Source organism: Heloderma suspectum, chromosome 3 (assembly GCF_057233095.1).
Source record: "Heloderma suspectum isolate Gila_16-S chromosome 3, 16-S_ref, whole genome shotgun sequence".
Taxonomy (NCBI): domain Eukaryota; kingdom Metazoa; phylum Chordata; class Lepidosauria; order Squamata; family Helodermatidae; genus Heloderma; species Heloderma suspectum.
Genome location: NC_139460.1, coordinates 297,402,405 through 297,425,617, shown reverse-complemented (window position 1 = coordinate 297,425,617; position 23,213 = coordinate 297,402,405). Strand labels below are relative to the sequence as shown.

Here is a 23,213-nt window from a genome sequence, read left to right as displayed (position 1 = left end):
TTGTCAAAGCATACAGTGCAGATGTAACAAGCCTTGAAGAAAAGCACTCCAGATAACACTAAAAAGCTTGCTTAAGCAAACACTGGGAACAGGAACACCACAGAATATCCAGGTATGCTAAAACCAATAAGTTTAGCAGTAAGAAAATTGCATACTTCTGTGACAGCAAAGCTTACATCCCAGCTCTCATATTTGCTTAAAAGATAACAGGAGAGTCAACTTCTCATGACAAATACAAATTACCTTGTGGTCCAAATTTATTTAGCCCCCATTTATTTATTAATTCATTTATTCATTTATTTATTTACAATATTTATATACCACTATCTAGAACAGATTTCAGAGCGGTGAACACAAAAGATAAAACAGTAAGAGCATAAAAAGATTAAAACACCACATTAAAATTGCACTTGTTTAAAAACAGAATGCCAATAAAAACTGTAACTGTAATTAAGGAATGCCTCCTGGAAGAGTGCTGTTTTCAGAAGGCACTGGAAACAACCCAGCGTTGGTGCCTGCCTGAACTCCAGGGGCAGGGAATTCCAAAGAAAGGGGTCCTCCATGCTGAAGGCTCTTCTCCTGGTGGACTCCAATCAGGCCATAGGCCCATGTGGGACCACCAGGAGCAAGCCCTCTGATGACCAGGCAGGTTGGTAAGGGAGAAGGCACTTTCTCAGGTATCCTGCTCCTAAGTTGTTTAGGGCTTTATACACAAGTACCGAACCCTTAAAACTGGGCCTGTAGCGAATAGGCAGCCAGTGCAGTTCCCTCAGCAAACGAGTTACACTCATGGGAGAAAGAAAGTACACCCTCTTTGAGTTCTATGGTTTTACATATCAGGACATAATAAAAATCATCTGGTCCTTAGCAGGTCTTAAAATTAGATAAATACAACCTCAGATGAACAACAACACATGACATATTACACCGTGTCATTATTTATTTTACAGAAATAAAGCCAAAATAGAGAAGCCGTGTGTCATCTAAAAATCATCTAAAAATCCAGATGATTTTTATTATGTCCTGATATGTAAAACCACAGAACTCAAAGGTGGTGTACTTTCTTTTTCATGTGATTGTACATGCTGGAAAGGGGCAACTTCCGACAACAGCTGAGCTGCTGTGTTCTGCACTAGCTCCAGCTTCTGGACCAGCCTCAAGGGCAGCCACACATACAGCGCATTGCAGTAATCCAGTCTTGAAGTTACTAGCGCCTGTACTGCTTTGGCCAAGCTAACCCTGGCCAGGAGAGGCCGTAGTAGCAGAAGCTGGTAAAAGGCACTTCGAGCCACCATGGCCACTTGGGCCTCCAACAACAATGATGGATCTAGGAGTACCCCCAAACTACAAACTTGAGTTTTCAGGGGGAGCGCAAACTCATCCAGAACAGGCAATAAGCCTATCTCCTGGACCTGGGAACCACTCACCCACAAGACTTCCGTCTTGCCAGGATTCAGCTTCAGTTTATTCACCCTCATGCAGCCCATTATTGAGTTCAGTCACTGGTTCAGGACTTGCACAGCCTCTCCTGACTATCATCATTTAGGCATCAGGCAAAATCCATCCTGTTTCTCTAATTTTGGTGACTGATTTTGCTAGGTAATTTTTTGTTTGTACTGGTTTGATTTGTAGAGCTATTTTATTGCTGGCTAATAGATTAATAAACTGTTTCTCTTATCTGTTTCATTCCTGCATATTAGCATACTTTATTATTCTGTTTCTGCTTTGTATTTTGTATTGCATGGTAATCACTAAATCCCAAGATGCTCCTCCGTTCATGGGGTGGGGGGGACACCTGCCAAGTGCCCCCTCCAACTGAAAGTCTCCATATCCCACACTATTCCTAAGGGTCCCCCAACCCACCAGGAATAGATTGAAGGGGCACAAGAGGCTTCAGAAGGAAAGACAAGCAGGAAAGCCTAGTTTAAAACAGGGATCCTGTTGGTGTACCATCCATCCCACTGCCCAACAGTCTGCCTTCCTGAGCTAGCCAGGGTGATCTTGGGGTTGGCACTGGATTATCTTAGGCTTCTTTGCTGGGAGATTTCATTCATGCTGAGGTTGCTCAGTTAGGAGTGGCTTAGGATTTCATGTCCGCTATAAAAACCATGCACCTGTCCAAATTAGTATCTGGCCCTATAAATACAGCAGGACACATTTTTGATTTGGTTTTCTGTTCAGGTAGAGATGGTGCTCCAAAGGCAGAGAAGCTATATGTGACTCCACTGTCAGGGTCGGATCAGCTTCTAGTTAATTTTAGACTGGCTGCTGGCTTAAGCCTCTGCAGCGGTCGTGGACCAGTTAAACGATCCACCCAGGCACTTGGTGGATCCGAATGGTTTCCTGAATGCACTTTGGTCGCCTTGGTTTGTGCAAAATGTGACAGCTAGGCTGCTAACCGGTACACAATATTGTAATCATATCACCCCAGTTCTGAAAGATCTGCACTAGTTGCCAATTGTTTTCCAGGCTCAATTCAATGGCTGGGCTATCTGAGGGACTGCCTATCTGTTATTAAGATCAGCAGGAGAGGCCCTATTGAAGACATACTTGCTTAAATATGCCTATTTCGGGGGCACAGAGAAAAGGGCTTTCTCCTGTGTTGCTCCCAAACTTTGGAATGTACTCCCTTTGGAGTTATAACTGGTCCCACTCTCTTTGCGTTCAGGAAGGGGGGGGGGGTCAAGACACACCTTTTAAACTTAGCTTTTTCAATTGCTGTAATGGTTTTTATTGTTGTTTTTAATGTTTTCCTACGTTTTTATTTGACTATGTTTTTTATGTCTTGAAATGTTTGTAAATTGCCTTGGTTGGCCTCAGAAAGGCAATATAGAAATAAAATAAATTTTAAAAGGAAAAGGCTCTGCTGGAATAGACTAAAGGCCATCCAGTCCAGCATCCTATTTCCCACAGTGGCCAACCAGATGCCTATGGGCAGTACTTCTGTGAACAAAAACTCTGTTCCATTAACAAAAGGAAAGTTGGGATCCAAGCTCTTATATTTATGATTTTTATGTACTTTTTAATGTTAAGCCACTTTGTATGCTATTTGTAGTAAGGTGGCATATAAGACTTTTGAATAAATGAGTGAAGTTAGACTCACAAGGCTGTTGAAAGCATTGCCGAGATCATGCATGTGAAGCTCTTTGGACACTCTGAAGTGCTATATAAACACTATTAATTATTACCAGTATCTCTTTATGCACATCACTGCAGACAGAATTTCTGAAAGAAATATGTGCTTACATTTTATAGAACAAGATCCCAGTGAATGTCTGGGTCTACCCATTTCTAGATTTCCTGAAGCTGGCTGCCAACCTAATCAGTGAGCTGGAGGGAGCAGGGGGATGGGGGCGGGGAGGCACACAGGGATTCGTCTAAGAGCAAACAGACAAGAGAATGAATTAAGGAACTGCTTAAACTGAGAACAAAGAAAAATACTTTCATATTTAAAATTACTTTATTACTTACCCGCTTTTGGTATAATGCTGATCTTTCTCTTTCCCTCTAGCCCTCTCCTTCTCTCTAGCCTTCTCTTTATCTCTGCCTTTCCGTCGTTCTTTATCATGAGACCTGCTACGAGTTCTTCTGTGACTGGTCCTTTCGCTGCTTCGACTATAGGAACGTTGCTGAGGTCTGGAGTGTGACCTATAAGTTGAACAGTAAGTGAAAACTATAAGCAAAAAAAGTAGCAATTTGAGCTGTTTAAATATTATTTTATTATTTATTTTATTTTATTTATTATATTTCTATACCGCCTCATAGCCGAAGCTCTCTGGGTGGTTTACAAAAGCTAAAACATTAAAATACAACATACAAAGTTTAAAAGCCATTTACATAAAAACATACAGACAATACATACAGACAACATACAGCTAAAAACAACTTTGAACTAAAAACATTTTTTCATATTAATTAATAAAATTAATATTGATGCTCACCTATTAGTTTCATCTGTATTACAACTGGTTTGTTCATAAATATTTATAATTTTAAAAACACTATTTCAAATGAGATTAAATAGGCGGGGAAGACAAGGATATGTTTCTTGCCTTGACAACACGAACCCACTGAAAACAACGTATCAATACAATTAAAGAAAACTGAATTCCATTTTTTTATACAGGCAAAACTTATCAGGTGTCCATCACCAAGGAAATTAGAATCATAGAATCACAGAAAAGTAGGGTTGGAAGGGGCCTATAAGACCATCGAGTCCACACACACCGCTCTATAATAATAAAAAAAAATGGGGGATAAAATCATTATAAGAATCAAAAAGCGAACACATAAGCACAAAGGTTTCTTGATTTGGAACTTAATTTAACTTAAGGACGCTCACAGAGGAGTTTCCTACTGCCTCCTCCCCACTGCAGCCACCTGCACTCCCACTGAAATGCCTCTCCAGAGGATCTGGGTCATGAATCATGTGGGATGGGGTGCAAGGGGCTGCTGACCAGAGAATCACCCATTATTGGGCAATTCTCCCTCCACAGCAGCCTTGTTTCCAGCTAGAATATCTACTATTAGGAGCTTGTCCATTTTTGTATCTTGTATATTCGTCACAATGAATATACAATATCAGATGGTGGCTTGTATGTGTGACTAGACCAATGATCTAACATCACAGACAGAACTTTTGAATCATTTCACATTATGTGAGATGTAATCCTTTTCACTTGAGCCCATTCATATGTTCAGCTGTGAGTCATCAAATGTATAGAAATCAAATCATGAACATGCATAAGTAAACCAGCCTGAAGGCTCTGAACCAAACAGCAGAACTGCCTGTAAATCCTTCAATCAAAAGAGAGTGGAGATATGATCCAGTGGAGCTATATTACAGAGAAAAATAGAAAAAAGGATTCTGAAGTTACTGATGAATTCAAGAAAAAATGTTCTCATGTCACTATCATTCTTAAGGAGGAGATAAAATCCATCAATGTTTCCTATTCTCCTTGGTTTCTATCAGTAACGATAGACTATCCGATCTAGAAAGCATATTAAGTCTTTAGAGCAGCTTGGCTAGAAGCAAGGGGGTAGAATACTGCCCACTTCTTACAGCCAAAGCATCACAGTGACCCCTCATTGTTAAACAAATCAGGAGAGGGGAGAGGAACAGATCTAAGCTGGCCACTATTTGGAATGGAATGATGTATCACATGGGCCTTGTTGTGTGATCCAAGGCAGTCCTTGAGGCTATTCAGTTTTAAGGCAAAACCATTGTTTAACCTTATGAGCATGAGCCTCAGGCTTGTGTGTTTCCTCTTTCCTCCCCTAACATGTGGTGATAGAATACTTCCATTCCAGCATTTGCCATGTTGTCTAAATGGAACAAACTAGGATTGTAAACCATGATTTAATCCTGGTTTGCAGGCAAACCATGGTATGCATAAACCATAATCTTCTAGATCCAGATAAAATAGCAAACTATGGTGCCAGGCAAAGACCTTTCTTTTCTCTCAGGCATTCTAGAAACCTAGTTCTAGATTTTTATGGTTGCTTTATCAATTCCTGTACTATTAGTTGTTTTGCATTGCATTTTATTCTTTTAAATATCTGCACTGTATTTTATATTTTTAACTGTTTCTATAGCATTTTAGTCTTGTAATTGTTTGTAATCTGCCCAGAGAATATTGGTTATTGGGTGGAATAGAAATGTAATAAATAAATAAGGCCTGCTTCTAAACCAGAAATGGATGTATTCAATCACCACATATGAGGGGAGGAAAGAGGGAGTGCCAGACTGTTGATAACATTAAACTATTTTTTAATATTACATCTTATAGCAGCCTCCATGTACAGAGGCAGAATATCTCAGAATACTAAATGCTAGGGAGAAACAGGAAATTATGACAATCACATCTTAATCCTTTCTTTCATGAAAACATTAATGGCACTAGATCTCACAATCAAACCATATATACTCACTCAAATAAAGAAAACACATTTTTCATCAAAAATCCTGATTTTATCTACATGCAAATTTAATCCATTAATTGACTAAAATGCCAAAGATTGACTAAAATGTCTTTAATTGAGTGACAGTCCTAATTCTATTTATTCAATTTTATTTAAAATTATTTTTAGGCTGTCTTTAAAGGTAGAACCCTCTCAAACACATGACTCCAAATACACTTCTAAGGAACAACCATCACCAGCCACCACCAATGCCATTTCCTGTGATCCTTTCAAACAGATTATGGGGATTTTTCTAAAAAGAACTCAATGAATTACCACTGCAGGAACAAACACATCATACAGTTACAGCTTTAGTAAAAAAAATGCTGATGTTGCAGTTTCCAAAGGCTCCTGCAAGCAACTCCATTTGGGGCTGCCTTTGTTGGAAGCTAAAACTGCATGGTACCCGTTATGTGACTCTTGCTGCAATCCTATACACCTGGGCTGGGATATACCTTGCCCATGGGACACATCTGGCCCACAATGTGGTTTTATCCAGCCCATGGCATCATTCTAAACATTCACCAGAATTGCATTATCTTTCCTTTCACCTTCTTGGATCTCCAAGATAGCCCCATCTGGAATTGGCTCATGGCATGATCTGCTATTCTTCTGCATGACAGAACCTGTCTTCTCCATTCTTGTCTCTCTGACGACTGCTGCCTCTGGAACTGAGCTTGCAGAGGCCACCCACTCTGGAGTCAAAGTTGCAGCTCCCATGTTCCAAGGAAAGGATGTTGCAGCTACATGATATGCCCCTGAGGGTTTTAAAAAAGCCACTCCGCACTGAGCATTGGGGGGCGGGGGGAACGACCCATAAAGTTTTCAATAGCTTGCACTTGGCAAACCTAGAAAGCTAATGTTCCCCTTATATCAGAATGTTAAGCTGCATTCAAATGTGACAGTAAATCATGGTTTAGCATTGGAAGAATGTGCCCTGGTGAGCCACAGACTTGCATTCTCTCTACTCCCCTCCCTTATCTCAGCACAAGGGTAGAAAATCTAAAGCTTCCATTTGCAGTGTATAACAAACTGCAGTTTTCCATTTCATCCCAAATCATTGAATTTAATTCCAAATCCTGTACTGATATCCTAGTTTGTTAAATAACTATGGTTTGTACAAACTGCAAACTTTATTACAAACTGCAAACACAAGATTATAATTGCACAAAAAGGAGGAGGGAAGGGAAGGATAAAGTGCATGAGCCTGAGGCTCACCTCAGAGCAGGCGCGTTGAATCTCTTTCAGTCTAGTGGCCATTTTGGAACTCTCAAGAGGTGCATTCCAGTGGAGGGCAGGACTGAAGGGGAAAGGGCTGAGGCCAAAAATAAAGAAAAAATACCAGCATATTTTAGCTTAAAGCTCTTACTGCCAGTAACTAAGCCTTAGCAGAGGCATTTCAACCTTTTAAAATGGGGAAAAACGTCACGAAAGTCAGGAAACCACCAAGCAGTCACTGGGGAAAAGAGGCTGGGGAAAGCAACGTGGCCCTCTGGGGGCCCAGAGGGCCAGACTGGGAGTCAGGTGGGCCAGATGTGGGCCCCAAGCCTCAGGTTCTGTACCCCTGCCATAGGTCATTCATGTAGCACTAAAGACCAGAATGCTCAAGGTGATCTTGAGATGGAAAATAAAATCAGCGAGGCTTCCAAATAAGGAAGTGTTGTAATAATGGTTAACTTCAGTGGACTGGATAAAGGCATGTTCCAGCCACAAAAAAGAGGTTAAATTTCTCGATACCTTAAAACGACTGTGGCCTAGCACGTCATGGAACTGACCAGAGGAGAGGCAACCCTGGAATTGATTCTAAGTGCTGTTGCCCAGGACCTAATATGAGATGTGAGTGTTGCAGAACCAATTGGAAGCAGTGAACACAGTGCTATCAGATTTAATACGTATTTAAGTGGGAAATTGCCAAGGAAGTCCAGCACAGTCACATTTGACTTCAAAACACTGAACTTCTCTAAAATGAGGGAAATTACAAAGAGAAAGTTGAAAGGGGAAGCCAAGAGGTTTAGATCTATTCAAAATGCTTAGAGATTACTCAAAACCATAATAACAGAAGCTCAGCTAGAATGTATACCAACAGGTCAGGGAAGGTAGCACCAAGTCCAAGAGCTCATCAGCATGGTTAAGGAACAGTGTCAAGGAACCTATTAGAGAAAAGAGGGCTTCCTTCAGGAAATGGAAGTCTTGCCTAAAAGAGGAAAACAAAAGGGAGTACAAGCTTGCACAAAGGAGATACAAGCAGACAATAAGAGATGCAAAAAAGCATTTTAAGGAGCACGTCGCTAATAACTTCAAGGCCAACAATAAAGAATTATTTAAATATATCAGAAGCAGGAAACCAGCTAGGGGGCAGCTGGACCATTGGATGACAATGGAGTTAAAGGAGTACTGAAGGAGGACAAGGAGGTTGCGGGGAAGCTGAATGAATTCTTTTCATCTGTCTTCGCTGCAGAAGATATAGGACAGGTACCTGGGTCTGAACTGATGTTTTCAGGATGGGTATCTGAGGAACTGAGGCAAATAGTGGTGACAAAGGATGAAGTTCCCAATCTTACTGACAAACTGAAAGTAAATAAATCACTGGGCCCAGATGGTATCCATCCTAGAGTCCTTAAAGAACTAAAATATGAAAATGCTGATCTTCTAACCCTAACATCAGCCTCTGTACTAGAGGACTGGAGAATGGCTAGTGTAACACCTTTTTTTTTTTTTCTTCAGACAGGGATCCAAGTGGGATCCAGGAAATTACAGGCCGGTTTGCTTAATGTCTGTTCTGGGTAAATTGGTTGAAAGCATTATTAAAGATAAAATTAGTAAGCATACAGAAGAACAACCCCTGCTGAAAAAAGAATCAACATGGCTTCCACAAAAGTAAATTCCTTCTCACTGCCTTTTAGAGTTCTTTAAGAGTGTCAATAAACATGTGGACAGGGGTAATCCGGTAGACACTGTTTCTTTGGACGTCCAAAAGGCTTTTGACAAAGTCCCTCACCAAAGACTCCTGAACAAACTTAGCAGACATGGAATAAGAGAAGTCTTCTTATGAATCAGTAACTGGTTAAAGAACAGAAAGCAGAAGAGTAGGAATAAATGGTAAATTCTCCCAATGGACCATAAATGATCTGGAATTAGGAGCGGCCAGTGAAGTGCCCAAATTTGCTGATGACACCAAATCATTTAGGGTGGTTAAAACAAAAAGGGATTCTGAGGAGCTCCAAAACAATGTCCAAAACGGGACGCTCCAAAAGGATCTCTCCAAACTTGGGTAATGGGTGTCCAAACGGCAAATGAGGTTCAATGTAAGCAGCTGTAAAGTGATGCACATTGGGGCAAAAAACCCCAACTTCAAGTATAAGCTGATGTGATCTGTGGTAGCAGTGACTGACCAAGAAAGAGATCTTGGGGTTGTGGTGGACAGCTCAATGAAAATGTCAGCCTGGTGTGGAGCAGCTGTGAAAACCGCAAAATCCATGTAGGGTATAATTAGAAAAGACATCCAAAATAAAACTGCCAAGATCATAGTCCCCTTATACAAATCTATGGTGCGGCAACGTTTAGAATACAGTGTACAAGGATATTGTAAAAAATTTTATTGGAAAAAGTGCAGAAAAGGGCAACTAAAATGATCAATGGGCTGGAGCAATTCCTCTATGAGGAAAGGTTACAGCAGCTGGGATTGTTTAGCTTAGAAAAAAGGTGAGTAAGGGGACATGCCCCTTCATGGATCACTGCCTTGTTGTGGCGAAGGGGCTTGCGTAACTCAGTGAAGCCATAAGCTATGCCATGCAGGGCCAGCCAAGACGGACAGGTCATGGCAGAGGGTTCTGACAAAATGTGGTCCACTGGAGAAGGAAATGGCAACCCACTCCAGTATTCTTGCCAAGAAAACCCCATGGAACGTATCACAAGGCTAAAAGATATGACGCCGGAAGATGAGCCCCTCAGGTCGGAAGGTGTCCAATATGCTACTGGGGAAGAGCAGAGGGTATTTCCAAGTAGCGCCAGAAAGAGTGAAGCGGCTGGGCCAAACCTGAAAGGACACTCAGCTGTGGATGTGTCTGGCGGTGAAAAGAAAATCCGATGCTGTAAAGAACAATATTGTTTAGGAACCTGGAATGTCAGATCAATGAATCAAGGTAAGCTGGAGGTGGTCAAACATGAGATGGCAAGATTGAACATCGACATCTTGGGAATCAGCGAACTAAAATGGACAGGCATGGGCGAATTTAATTCAGGTGACCATTGTATCTACTATTGTGGGCAAGAATCCCTTAGAAGAAATGGAGTAGCACTCATAGTCAACAAAAGGGTGGGAAAAGCAGTACTGGGGTACAATCTTAAAAATGATAGAATGATCTCAGTACGAATCCAAGGCAAACCATTCAACATCACAGTAATTCAAGTCTATGCCCCAACCACTGAGGCCGAAGAAGCTGAGGTTGATCGGTTCTATGAAGACCTACAACACCTTCTAGAACTAACACCCAAAAAAGATGTCCTCTTCATCATAGGGGATTGGAATGCTAAAGTAGGAAGTCAAGAAATCACCGGGATAACAGGCAGGCATGGCCTTGGTGTACAAAATGAAGCAGGACAAAGGCTAATAGAGTTTTGCCAAGAGAACATGCTGATCATAGCAAACACTCTTTTCCAACAGCATAAGAGGCGACTCTACACATGGACGTCACCAGATGGTCAATATCGAAATCAGATTGATTACGTCCTTTGCAGCCAAAGATGGAGAAGCTCCATACAGTCAGTAAAAACAAGACCTGGAGCTGACTGTGGCTCAGATCATGAGCTGCTTCTTGCAAAATTTCGGCTTAAATTGAAGAACGTCGGGAAAACCACTAAACCGTTCAGGTATGACCTCAGTCATATCCCTTCTGAATATACAGTGGAGGTGAGGAATAGATTTCAGGGATTAGACCTGATAGACAGAGTGCCTGAGGAACTATGGACGGAGGTCCGTAACATTGTTCAGGAGGCAGCAACAAAATCCGTCCCAAAGAAAAAGAAATGCAAGAAAGCCAAGTGGCTGTCTGATGAGGCTTTACAAGTAGCTCACGAAAGAAGGGAAGCGAAAAGCAAGGGAGAAAGGGGAAGATATACCCAACTGAATGCAGAGTTCCAGAGAATAGCAAGGAGAGACAAGAAGGCCTTCTGAAATGAACAATGCAAAGAAATCGAGGAAAACAACAGAATGGGAAAGACTAGAGATCTCTTCAAGAAAATTGGAGATCTCAAGGGAACGTTTTGTGCAAAGACGGGCATGATAAAGGACAAAGAAGGCAGGGACCTAACAGAAGCAGATGAGATTAAGAAGAGGTGGCAAGAATACACAGAAGAACTATACAGGAAAGATCTGAATGTCCCTGATAGCCATGATAGTGCGGTCACTGAACTTGAGCCGGACATCCTAGAGAGTGAAGTCAAGTGGGCCTTAGGAAGCATTAGTAACAACAAAGCTAGCGGAGATGACAGTATTCCAGCCGAGCTATTTAAAATCCTAAAAGATGATGCTGTTAAAGTGCTGCATTCAATATGCCAACAAATCTGGAACACTCAACAATGGCCGCAAGACTGGAAAAGGTCAGTTTACATTCCAATTCCAAAGAAGGGCAACGCCAAAGAGTGTTCAAACTACCGCACAATTGCGCTCATTTCACATGCCAGCAAGGTGATGCTCAAAATCCTACAAGCTAGGCTTCAGCAGTATGCGAACCGAGAACTACCGGAAGTACAAGCTGGGTTTCGAAGAGGCAGAGGAACTAGAGATCAAATCGCCAACATTCGCTGCATCATGGAGAAAACAAGAGAATTCCAGAAAAACGTCTATTTCTGCTTCATTGACTACGCTAAAGCCTTTGATTGTGTGGATCACAACAAACTGTGGCAAATTCTGAAAGTGATGGGAGTACCAGACCACCTTACCCGTCTCCTGAGAAACCTGTACGAGGGTCAAGAAGCAACAGTAAGAACCAGACATGGAACAACTGATTGGTTCAAAATTGGGAAAGGAGTACGACAAGGCTGCATATTGTCACCCTGCTTATTTAACTTATATGCAGAGTACATCATGAGAAATGCCAGGTTGGATGAATCACAGGTCGGAATTAAGATTGCCGGGAGAATTATCAACAACCTCCGATATGCAGACGATACCACCCTAATGGCAGAAAGCGAAGAGGATCTCAAGAGCCTCTTGTTGAGGGTGAAAGAGGAGAGTGCAAAAGCTGGTTTGAAACTCAACATTAAAAAAACGAAGATCATGTCATCTGGCCCTATCACTTCCTGGCATATAGAAGGGGAAGAAATGGAAGCAGTGACAGATTTTACTTTCTTGGGCTCCAAGATCACCGCAGACGGTGACTGTAGCCATGAAATTAAAAGACGCTTGCTCCTTGGGAGGAAAGCTATGGCCAACCTAGACAGCATAGTAAGAAGCAGAGACATCACCTTGCCGACAAAGGTCCGTCTAATCAAAGCTATGGTTTTCCCAGTAGTAATGTATGGCTGTGAGAGCTGGACTATAAGGAAGGCTGAGCGCCGAAGAATTGATGCTTTCGAACTGTGGTGCTGGAGAAGACTCTTACGAGTCCCCTGGACTGCAAGGAGGTCCAATCAGTCCATCCTAAAGGAAATCAACCCTGAGTGCTCATTGGAAGGACAGATAATGAAGCTGAAGCTCCAATATTTTGGCCACCTAATGCGAAGAGAAAACTCCCTGGAAAAGACCCTGATGCTGGGAAAGACTGAAGGCCAAAGGAGAAGGGGACGGCAGAGGATGAGATGGCTAGATAGCATCACGGATGCAATGAATATGAACTTGAGCACGCTCCGGGAGAGAGCGCAGGACAGGAAGGCCTGGCGTGCTATGGTCCATGGGGTCACGAAGAGTCGGACACGACTGAACGACTGAACAACAACAACAACAAGGGGACATGATAGAGGTGTGCAAAATTATGCTTGCTGTTTAGAAGGTAGATAGGAAGACATTTTTCTCCCTTTCTCATAATACTAGAACCCAGGGTCATCCCATGAAGCTGAATGGTGGGAGATTCAGGACAGATAAAAGGAAGTACTTTGTCAAGGCCCAGCTTCAGTACTGCAGTGGGCCATGTAGGTTATAGCCAAGATATGATTAGAAGTAGCCTGGAAAGGCTTGGGCCCAATTCAGTTTCTGGAATGTCAGTGTGTGTGTGAGCTTATTTCTGTCAGTGTTTTCAGAGCAGAGCCTGGGGGAGTCACCCAACTCTCTGTCCACCTGGTGGTCTGGCCTTGGCAGGCAGGGAGGCTGGAAGCTGTCCGTGAGAACCTGACAGAGGTGGGGTGGGGTTTACAGAAGGGTCGCCCAGGTTGAAGCATCACTGCTGGATGGCTGAGCAGTGATGCCCTGTTTAGACAGGGGCCTTGGTGAAAGACTAAGGGCCCATGTCTGTCAAGGGATATGGAGGGAGTATCCTACAATCACACCTTCCCTTTTAAGCTGACGCAAAGGCAAAGAGCCTTTGCTAGGAACATCTCGTCTTCACTGTCTGAGGCCTTCTCTGTTTTGATCCATCATCGTCTGGGCTTTTGGAGGCACTCTGCACATGGACTGGAACTTTGGATTGTTAAGGACTTGCCATGAAAAGTACTGTGAGACTTTTCATACATTTGAACTCTTGTTGTTGTGGATTGTGTGTCTGTAGACAGCTCAGTGTATGGCAGACTGGGTTTGATTTACGACTTTTGGACTTCCCTCTGCCAGAACTCATGCAGCATGGAGTTGCCAATGCAAAAGTGGTGACCTGGAACGCCTTGCATGTGTGGGTATGCCCTTTCCTTGATCTTGATGGGCCTTGACCATGTAGCCTGGATTTATCAACAAAAGATTAAAAGTTGGACTCTCTATGGGTGTGGGTTGTTTAGGACTTTCAAGAAGTTATCCCTTGATTGCCTGATGGGGTCATTCCAGGAATCATTCCCTTTCCATGTCCGGGGTTGGAACCCCATGTAAGGATTGCCTGGATTAGGTACCCAGGAATCCAGAGTCCCTTCACCTGTGTTCAGAACCATGGAGATGGCAACAGAGAAACCACGCTGACGAGGATCTCAGTCACAGTAGTAGTGTTTAGCTTTGGACTGTTCTGGAATTACATAGAGGCTATAGCTACTGACCATCAGCTATATAATTTCTGAAGAGTGTAACCATTAAGTTTTGCCGTGTGGTTCCCTGCAATAAAGAAATTTCACTGATTTAGGTGTCCAGTGTCAGATTGCCTGAGTGTGTGTGCTGGGGGGATCGGAAAACCTGACATACTTCTTCACGCAGCACATAGTTAAAACTATGGAATTTGCTTCCACAAGATGTAGTGACAGCCACCAATTTGGATGGCTTTAAAAGGGGGTTGGACAAATTAATGGAGGATAAGACTATTGATGGCTACTAGTCCTGATGGCTATATGCTATCTCCAGTATCAGAGGCAGTATGCCTATATACACCAGTTGCTGGGAAACGGGCAGGAGGGTGCTGTTACACTCAAGTCCTGCTTGTGGATTTCCCATGGGCAGCTGGCTGGCCTGTGTGTGAACAGAATGCTGGACTAGATGGACCCTTGGTCTGATCCAGCATGGCTCTTCTTATGTTCTTAACCATGGGGAAGAGTGATAGGCCAGTGGTAGAGAACATAACAGGAAACATGCTGTATCAGACTAAAGGCCTATATAGTCAGGCTCTCTGTTCCCAGAGTGGCCAACCAAATGCTAACAAGCAGGACATGAGCATAATAGCATCCTCCTGCTTGTGTTCCCTAGCAACTGGTAAAAAGAAGCATACTACCTCTGATCCCAGAATATATAGCCATCACGACTAGTAACCACTGCTAACCTTACCCTCCATGAATTTGTCTAATCCCCTTGCTGTCTGTGTCCATGGCCATCGCTACATCCTGTGGTAGCAAATTCCATAGTTTACCTATATGCAGTTTGAAGGAGTACTTTATCTGTCCTGAATCTCCCATCATTCAGCTTCACTGAATGGTCGCAGGTTTTAGTATTGTAAGAGGATAAAAACAAATGCCTATCCACTTTCTCCACACGACCACACCATGCAATTTTATATGCCTCTATCATGCACCCGCCCCGCAGTTGACTTTTTCTGACCTAAAGAGCCCCAAACATTGTAACCTTTCCCCATAGAGAAATATCTCTAGCCCCTTGATAATTTTGGTTGCCCATTTCTGCAATGAAAATTGCAGAAAATGGCTTGCATACAGAAGGTCCCAGTGTCAGGACTGTTTTCTGTTTTGGTTTCAGACTCTGATTCAGATTTGGAGACAGAATTAGAAGACTAGCAGAGACAGGGTGAGGGGAGGAAATTCCCCAAGACTTCTCAGAAGCCAGTGAAGAAACTTCCCAGGGACTTATTGAGGAGGAGGGCCAGGCTCAGAGACCCTCTCCCCACTTCCCGTGGAAACCCAGGCTCTGTCAGAGAGAGAAGGAGCTTCAGGATTGACAGATGCCAGAACGTGCCACCAAGTTAAGTGGGCAGAATTGAGAGGAGGAGGTGGGAGGCATCACACAAGATTGCCTGCCCGTCAGAAGTTGGGTAGGGAGGATCCTTCCTCTCTGAAGGCTGGAGCTCAGAAAAAGCCAGCCGAGCACAGCAGGTAACCTGTCTGGAGTTGAAAGGCAACTCACCTGCTTTCAGTAGGTCTCTTACCAAAAGATTTACTTTGTAAAGTAGGCCTAGAGCTTGAGAGGTGAAGAAGTGCTATTAGCTGAATAAAGAGTTTGTGGATTGCACAGCAAGTCTCTGCTTCCTTATTACCCAGCAGGAGGACTTGGCATCCATGACACCCAGATTCTTCCCTGACATCTCCAGGTAGAGCTAGGAAACACCCTGCCTGAAACCATGAAAAGTCAATGCCAATCAGTGTACAGTGGGTTGGGAAACCTTTTGAGGGCTGGATTACCACCTGGGAAATGTGGGGAGGGCCACCCCACCCATTCATACACCCTTCATTTATCCTGTTCATACACACCCATTCACCATTCACTATCCACACCATACAGACCGACAGACAGACAGGCACACACAGACACAGACACACACACACTTCTCAGCTCCCCTCCTCAGCTGATCCATGCATTTTCATCCCCATCGCAGTCCCCTGGGCAGGGAGATTTAACCCTATTCGTACAGGGGGCTTAAATCAGGCCTTCTCCGCTCCTCTGCTGATTCACACGAGTCAGTTGAGGAATAGAGAGGGCATGTTTTTCATCTCTATTGTGGCACGCTGGATGGGGAGTTTTAAACCTCCCCCAGCCAGCATGCAAAACTCCCCAGCCAGCACACCATGATGGGAATTAAGAGCAGGCCCTCTCTGCTCCTCAGCTAACTGGTGCAGGTCAGCTGATGAGTGGAGAGGGACCAATTTTTATGCTCGGTACAGTGTACTGTGTTAGCACAATAGGGATTAAGATCATGCTGGGGGAGGGGGGGTGACCTGGGAGAATGCCACTGGCTAGACTAGGGAGATTCATGGGCCACATTAGGCCTGTGGGCTGGAATCTTCCCATCCCTGATGTACAAAATACAATACTGAGCTAATGGTTCAATGGTCTGACTCAATATAAGGAAGCTGCCTTGTTCCTATGAATTAGTATAACATCTAAATGCAAATTTAATCTCATGGCTAAGAGTGCCCACTTTACTACAAGCTGTATGCCTAGGCCACCACTTTTGAGCTGAACACATACTGGACTCTAACCCTGGTACAAAATCCCAGCAACCCATGAACTCACTAGAAGATAGTGAGTCTTTCTTTAATTACCTACCTCCTGTCTTTAATGACCTACCTCCAGTTTGTGGTAAGAATTCATGAAGCACTCTGAATCCTGCTGATGTACTTGTTGCTATAAAACTGTAATATTGGTACACTATGAATGTAAACATTGCCTTTCTGAATCAAAGCAAAGGGCCATCAAGTCCCCAGTCTATCTCCAGCAGTGGGAACATACAATACAGTGGAGGGTCACAAGCAAACATTATGGTGATAGCCGTCTTCTGTCGTTTTGCAATTAATAAGAACCAAATTGGTAAAAGAACAGGCATGGCTGTCCCACATTTATTCCTACTGAGACCTACCAAAGTACAGATCTCTACTTTTTTTCTAGGGGGCAAGCCAGGGTTGTAGGGAGAAGAGTTGAGAATTCATCTTGTCGTGGGAGTGGGGTAAGTTTATACTTGTGATTTTAGAAACATAGTCTGGCCTGACCATTGAGAAAAAGGAGTAAAAAGTAAAAAGCTATCTTCCCATCTATTTATGTTATGCTAAATATTTAACATAAATAATAACTTCCAATCACCATTGCTAGAATCAAATTCCAAAAAATTTATACCACAAAAATAGCATGGAGACAAGGAAGGAAGTGATGGTGGAGAAGAAATTAACATTGAGAATGGGCTACCAGACTTGCCTCCCCCACCCCCCAAAATAAAAACCTTCTAGCAGCACACCAGCACACACCCATCATGCCAAAGGTTAAGTCATTTAGTCAAGTTCAAAGATCTTCAAAGACTTCTTAGATCCAGATAAACCCATATGCTACAAAAATCCTATGAAAAAGCCATTTCTTTCCAATCTTTTTATGTCTAACTTACAGAACACACGCAGATGCTTGGCATCACTCAGCATCCCTGAATTTCACACCAGATAATCAGGGTTCACCAGAAAAATCGTATCTAAACACCTAAGTTATGTCTTTATTCCTTTAGCACTTTGCTTACTTGTTTAAAAAAAACAACCCTGAAAATATCCATAAAAGACTATTCAGTTACTGCACAATAAGTGCTAATTTGCTAATTTCTTCACAGGTAATCAATTAAAATGTAAAATATTGGATAAAATGACTTGCACTAAATTTAACAGCTGCTCCAAAAGCATAATTAGTTTCACAAGGGCCATATGTAATCCAAACAGAGACAGAGTTGAAACAAATAAAGCAGATTTTAAAGCAAGTTTGAGAAAATCTGCATTTAATTAGCAGGTGGGCACTACAACTGCATAACGTTTTTATACATTTGTATTTATGAAGTGACAGAAGATCTAAGGCCTTTTTAAAATGGCGTTTATTGTTCGAATGAGAACTGTTTTGCTGCATAGTAAAGTGATTTAAGTCCTTATAGCTCTGCTTTGAAAAAAAATCATAAACGGTGAAAGAAAACATGTGGAAAACTGTAAAACTAGAAAGAATTTGCGACAAAAAACAGATACACATACCATAACCAAAAGGAAACTACACTTAATTAAATGTACACTACATCTGGAATATCAGCCTAATAAAATGTGGAACTACTAATTTTCATTGTTCTCTAGGAAATGAGGTCAGTGTCATTTAGCATTCACTCAATTATATTACTCTAACACACTAAAACACCATCTCATCTTTTAAAAATATCATAGTTGAAAAAATATTAATATATACTTTTCAGAAGTGGAAAGACTATTTGGGTCCTCTTCTCACTCCATTCTAGATGACAGCTTAAGCAAGAGATATAAAATACAAGAGCTAGTCTTAAGATGGCATGTGTTAAATTTAAATGACTTATGTTCACTGGAAAATAGCACCCACCCACAGATCAGGTCTTCAAAAATTTTCAAGTTTTAGGGACACAACAATCAATAGTAGCCTTTTGGTTAATAACAGCCCTTGTTATTTAAACCCCACAAAACATCAACCAACACTTTCGGTAAAATGTTCACTACATACTTTCAAATTATTTACAAAATTGTTCACACCTATATGGCAATGAGTTAGACAAATGAAGTGCCAACAATAGAGTCACATAACTTATTTTTTACTCAATGATTTCTCTGCAGTCATCTCACAGTGTTGCCCCATGTAAAACACTGTGAACGAATTCAAAACCAGCTCAACTGCTTCCCTTTTCTCACAGCCCATGTTTAGCAAACCTACCGAGCATGGGCTGAGGGAAGGGAAGGTCACAAAACAACTAAACGTGTGATTTGCTCATTCCTAAGGCCAAACTCCAGATAGATCAATACCAAGATTACTGTTAAAAGGGCATTCACCCGCACTGTTAAGAACCAAAGCTTCTGTGTGAGATACATTTAAGTCTGCATAAACCAATTCAGTAGCAATCTACTTGCACTCACTTCAGTCCATGTTAAGCATTTCTTTTCAGCTCTGAAAGTATGAAAAGTGTAGAGTTATTCACAATGTGGCAGCACTCATGTCCACGTGTCTCTCCCTTTCCTGTGCTTACACACATCCTACATGGGCATGCAAACGGAACAAGCATGCATTCTGCATCAAAGTCTCACCCTTCTTTCTGTCCTTGAAAACCCAATTATCACCTCTTCTCCAGTCGCTCAAAGTTTCTTGTCCATCGGGGTAATCCAGCAAATTCCCTACACAAGTCAAAGTAAGCCGGTTTTCTGAATGTGTGTAAACTCTGCAGAAGTAGGCTAAAGCTGCCAAGGAAAATCCCTCATTGACTGTAATCCCTCATTGACTGTAATCCCTCATTGACTGTAAATGAACACACACAACTTTACCTGTATTTTATAACTAGTTTAACTCATTTACTGCAGATTTAAAATCTCTTATTTTAATTAAGATTTCAATTAGAGTTGCCTACCATTAAAGAATTTCTATGCTGACAGATTTTTTTTTTTTTTACAAATACAAGTACATCTCTTGTTTTCGGCCATCTGTTTTAAGATTATTTTCCCACCAAAAAGAAACCGAATGGTGTCATTATGGGAACCTTATCAGATGTTCTCAAAATGTCACTTATATTGAGATTTTACAATATTCATTGTTGGACACACAGGGTTGCATCCAGATTAGTCATATTTAGAGTAGACCCATTGAAATCCACAGGACTTGTTAGTCATAACTCACTTAAGTCCTATTGATTTCATTGGATCTTCTCCAAGTATGTCTCAATCTGGATACAACCCATAATAACTAACTAAAATTAGCAGACTGACACTTTACAATATAAAACTGTTAGGACATGATTTCTAATGCCAATCCATACATCGGTAGTTCACTGCATTTTACAAAACTCAACATATCTTAAAATGCATAATACTATGAACATTTTAATGCTCTCCTTGATGAATACTGAATGGAGCTTTTGCTTGCCATCCAAGCTTCCCCTCACCACCCCATACATCTCCCTTCAACATCCAATCCCCACTTACTTGATCGCAACAGCAGCAGCATGTTCTGTTCACAAAGCAGGCATTAACAGCATTCCAAAGCAGCAATAGGAAGAAGAGTTCCCATGCCCCATGCCACTCAGTGGTAGAATACACACTTTGCATACAAAAGGTCCTAATTTCAATTCCTGGTATCTCCATGAAGGGTGGGAAATACCCTGTCTGAAACTCTGGAGAGCCACGCCAATGGCTTTGTCAGTCATAGCTAGAGGGCCAATGGTCTTACTCTATATAAGGCAACTTCCCATGGTCCCATGGGGAATGAAGGGAATATTGCCTCTCTTCCCTCAGGGACTTCTCCCTTCCCCCACCTCCTGTCCATCACAATGATGGATGTTTTACTAGTACCTAATGAACTGCTGGTGGTTATAGAATTATTTTCATTTTTCTCACACTATGAGAATACCTATTCTACCAACTAAAGTGCTATGGTAGTTTCCATGGAATCTGAATATGTCCTACCTACAAAAGACTTTTAACAGTCTCCTGATTAACAAAGGAAGTATAAATCAGACTTTGTGGTAACATGCATTATGGTGCAATTCTGTGGCCGCTAGAAAGCAGCTAGACGGCCATAGTTTTTTTTCATTTTCTGGGAACCGAGCTCGGAGCCAGCGCTCCGAGCTCGGTTCCCACAAAACCACCTCCCTGGGGAAAAGGGGGCATTGCTGGGGGGGGGAGGAGATGGCGGAAGCACTGTTACAACACTTCCTATGCGCCGTCCGGCCTCCCCCCCTGAGGTGCCCCAGCTAGACAGCTGAAATCAGCCGTTTAGCCGCAAATGCAGGGCGGCCAGATCACAGAGGAGAAGATCCCCTCCATGCTCTGCCTGCCCTGCATGGGATAGTTGGTCACCTCCGAGTTCAGACATGGCCAACTATCCCCATAGGATTGCACCCCAGTGTCTAAAACTTAATACATTCTCATATATAAAAATAAAATTGCTAATCATAATGCTGCCAGTTCTATGATGACATTGAAAGCTAAAATAGTAGCTACCAACCAATAATGCACATTTTAGGCAACTTTAGAGCATTCTTTGAAAGACAGAAATCCTACAGGATATGAGTAATTAGGGTATTGATTAAAAGGTATACAAAATATTATTGATTAGTGAAAACATAAAGAAGACTTCATAAGAACATGACCTGCTGCGTCCGATAAAAGATCCACCTAATTCAGCATCCTGCTGCCCCCAATGGCCAATCAGATAGCTCAGGAAGTCCATACAGAGGGCATGAATGCAATAGCCACTTAATATTTAAAGTGGATACTATATTCAAATATTATGTAGACATAGTACAAAAATAATCTCCTTATACATTAACCTTTCTTCTTTTTTAATATTTATTTGATTTATAGTGTTTTTATGCCAGTCCTCAAGCAAAAAGGCTCCCTGAGCAGCTTACATATAATCAATTAAACAAGACAGTCCCTGCCTACAGCCTTACAATCGGAAAAGATATAACAGTCAAGAAAAAAAGGGGGGGGAGGGAAAAGGGGAAAAACTTGTTTTTTTAGGAGGGCTGGTAGAATATGCCTGCTGTCCTCAACTCAGCCTGCTGGAATGGCTGCTGCTGCTAACAGTTGAGGGAGAAGGCACCTTCATGAGGGAGGCCTTTCTGTGGGGCTGATGGAATGGCCCTGCTCTCCTTCTCATCTCCCTCAGCTCAACCTGCTAGAATGGCAATACCCAAGTAGTAACCAAGATCTCTGGAAATAAGTCATCTGTGAATGAATGACAACTTGTTTCGATTGTCTCATATCCTGCTTAGTTCATCTGCACCTGCGTTAGAACAACCTACTTGATAGGTGTCACTGTGATATTGTAGAGAAGGCATGAGTAACAGATTTTTATTACAGATTTCACCTGAACTGCTGCTGAATAGGGCTTATATGTTAACTCCTGGCAGTGTACATCCCACTGTAAGAAACACACTTCCACTGCCAAAATAGAATGCACCTGTTGAAAAGACAGTCCATTAAAAATATGGTTCAATGATAACCAAATATCCTAAGACATCCAGAATAATGATTACATTTATCTTAAGCTTTACCTCTGCCATTATACCAATACCAGCTGGTGCAGAAAACAGCCCTATATTCAATCTAACGTACTAAGCAACAGCAATGGTGGACTGTAAAATAGTCTGTTGGTTATGTCAGGCTGGACCACAGCATCTATATGACAAATCTCTTAAGATAGAGCAGTTATCCCCTGTCGTGCTTTTAAAGCCATCCCTACAAATTATGCATTGGATCCAAATATCTGCCCACAGAAGGGGGCAAGCAGAAGCTAACTTTCCTACTCCTTCCCCTCTCCCCCAGGCCCCAGAACTGTTCCCTTGAGGTTTGGGGACCCTGCTAAGTACAGTAGGAAGTAATGAGGGGCCTGAGGAAAGGCACCTTCTCCTCCATTCATAGTCTACAAATTTGTGTGTGTGCGCGCGCGCGCGCGCGTGTGTGTGTGTGTGTCCTTTGCAGAACCCAGGTCTACTGAAGAGAGGCTACTGTAGACCTGCCTTCCCCAACATAGTGCCCTCCCTATGTGTTGGACTACAACTCCTAGAATCCCCCAGGAAGACACCAGGTTGGGGAAAGCTCCTGTAGAGAAAATAGTTAAGGAATATATGGAAAATAGGTTTGTTAGGGTTTAATCTATTAGCTGACCTAAGTCATATGGTTAATGCGCAAATTACAAAGGTCTCACCAAATTTTTGAAGGGTCATTTTAAAATACACAAAGATGTACTTATATTTCCTTTGAAAGGGGTCACATATTTTAATCCTATATTTTAATAAAATTAAGTATATTTATCACAACAGAAAGGATAATATTGACCTCTTGTATTAAGTCTGCAATGTGCTCCACTGCTTTACTTAAAGCTATATGAATGGCTTATGTATCTTGACAACATCCCACAGATGGTCATGATTATGTTTAACAGGACAATGCACTCATTGAAAACTTTTACAGATGCTTACCTAATGGGATGTCACATTAAA

General features: G+C 42.1%; 1 protein-coding gene across 9 annotated transcripts in view; it reads right to left on the bottom strand.

The window, feature by feature from the left end:
- Nucleotides 1–23,213, bottom strand: part of RSRC1 (arginine and serine rich coiled-coil 1) — a 350,934-nt gene that overhangs the window by 269,269 nt on the left and 58,452 nt on the right. For all 9 annotated transcript variants that reach the window (XM_084847365.1, XM_084847366.1, XM_084847359.1 and 6 more), the window contains one exon: nucleotides 3,472–3,648. In XM_084847365.1, coding sequence (XP_084703491.1) covers nucleotides 3,472–3,648 — 177 coding nt within the window. The remainder of the gene's footprint in view (nucleotides 1–3,471; nucleotides 3,649–23,213) is intronic.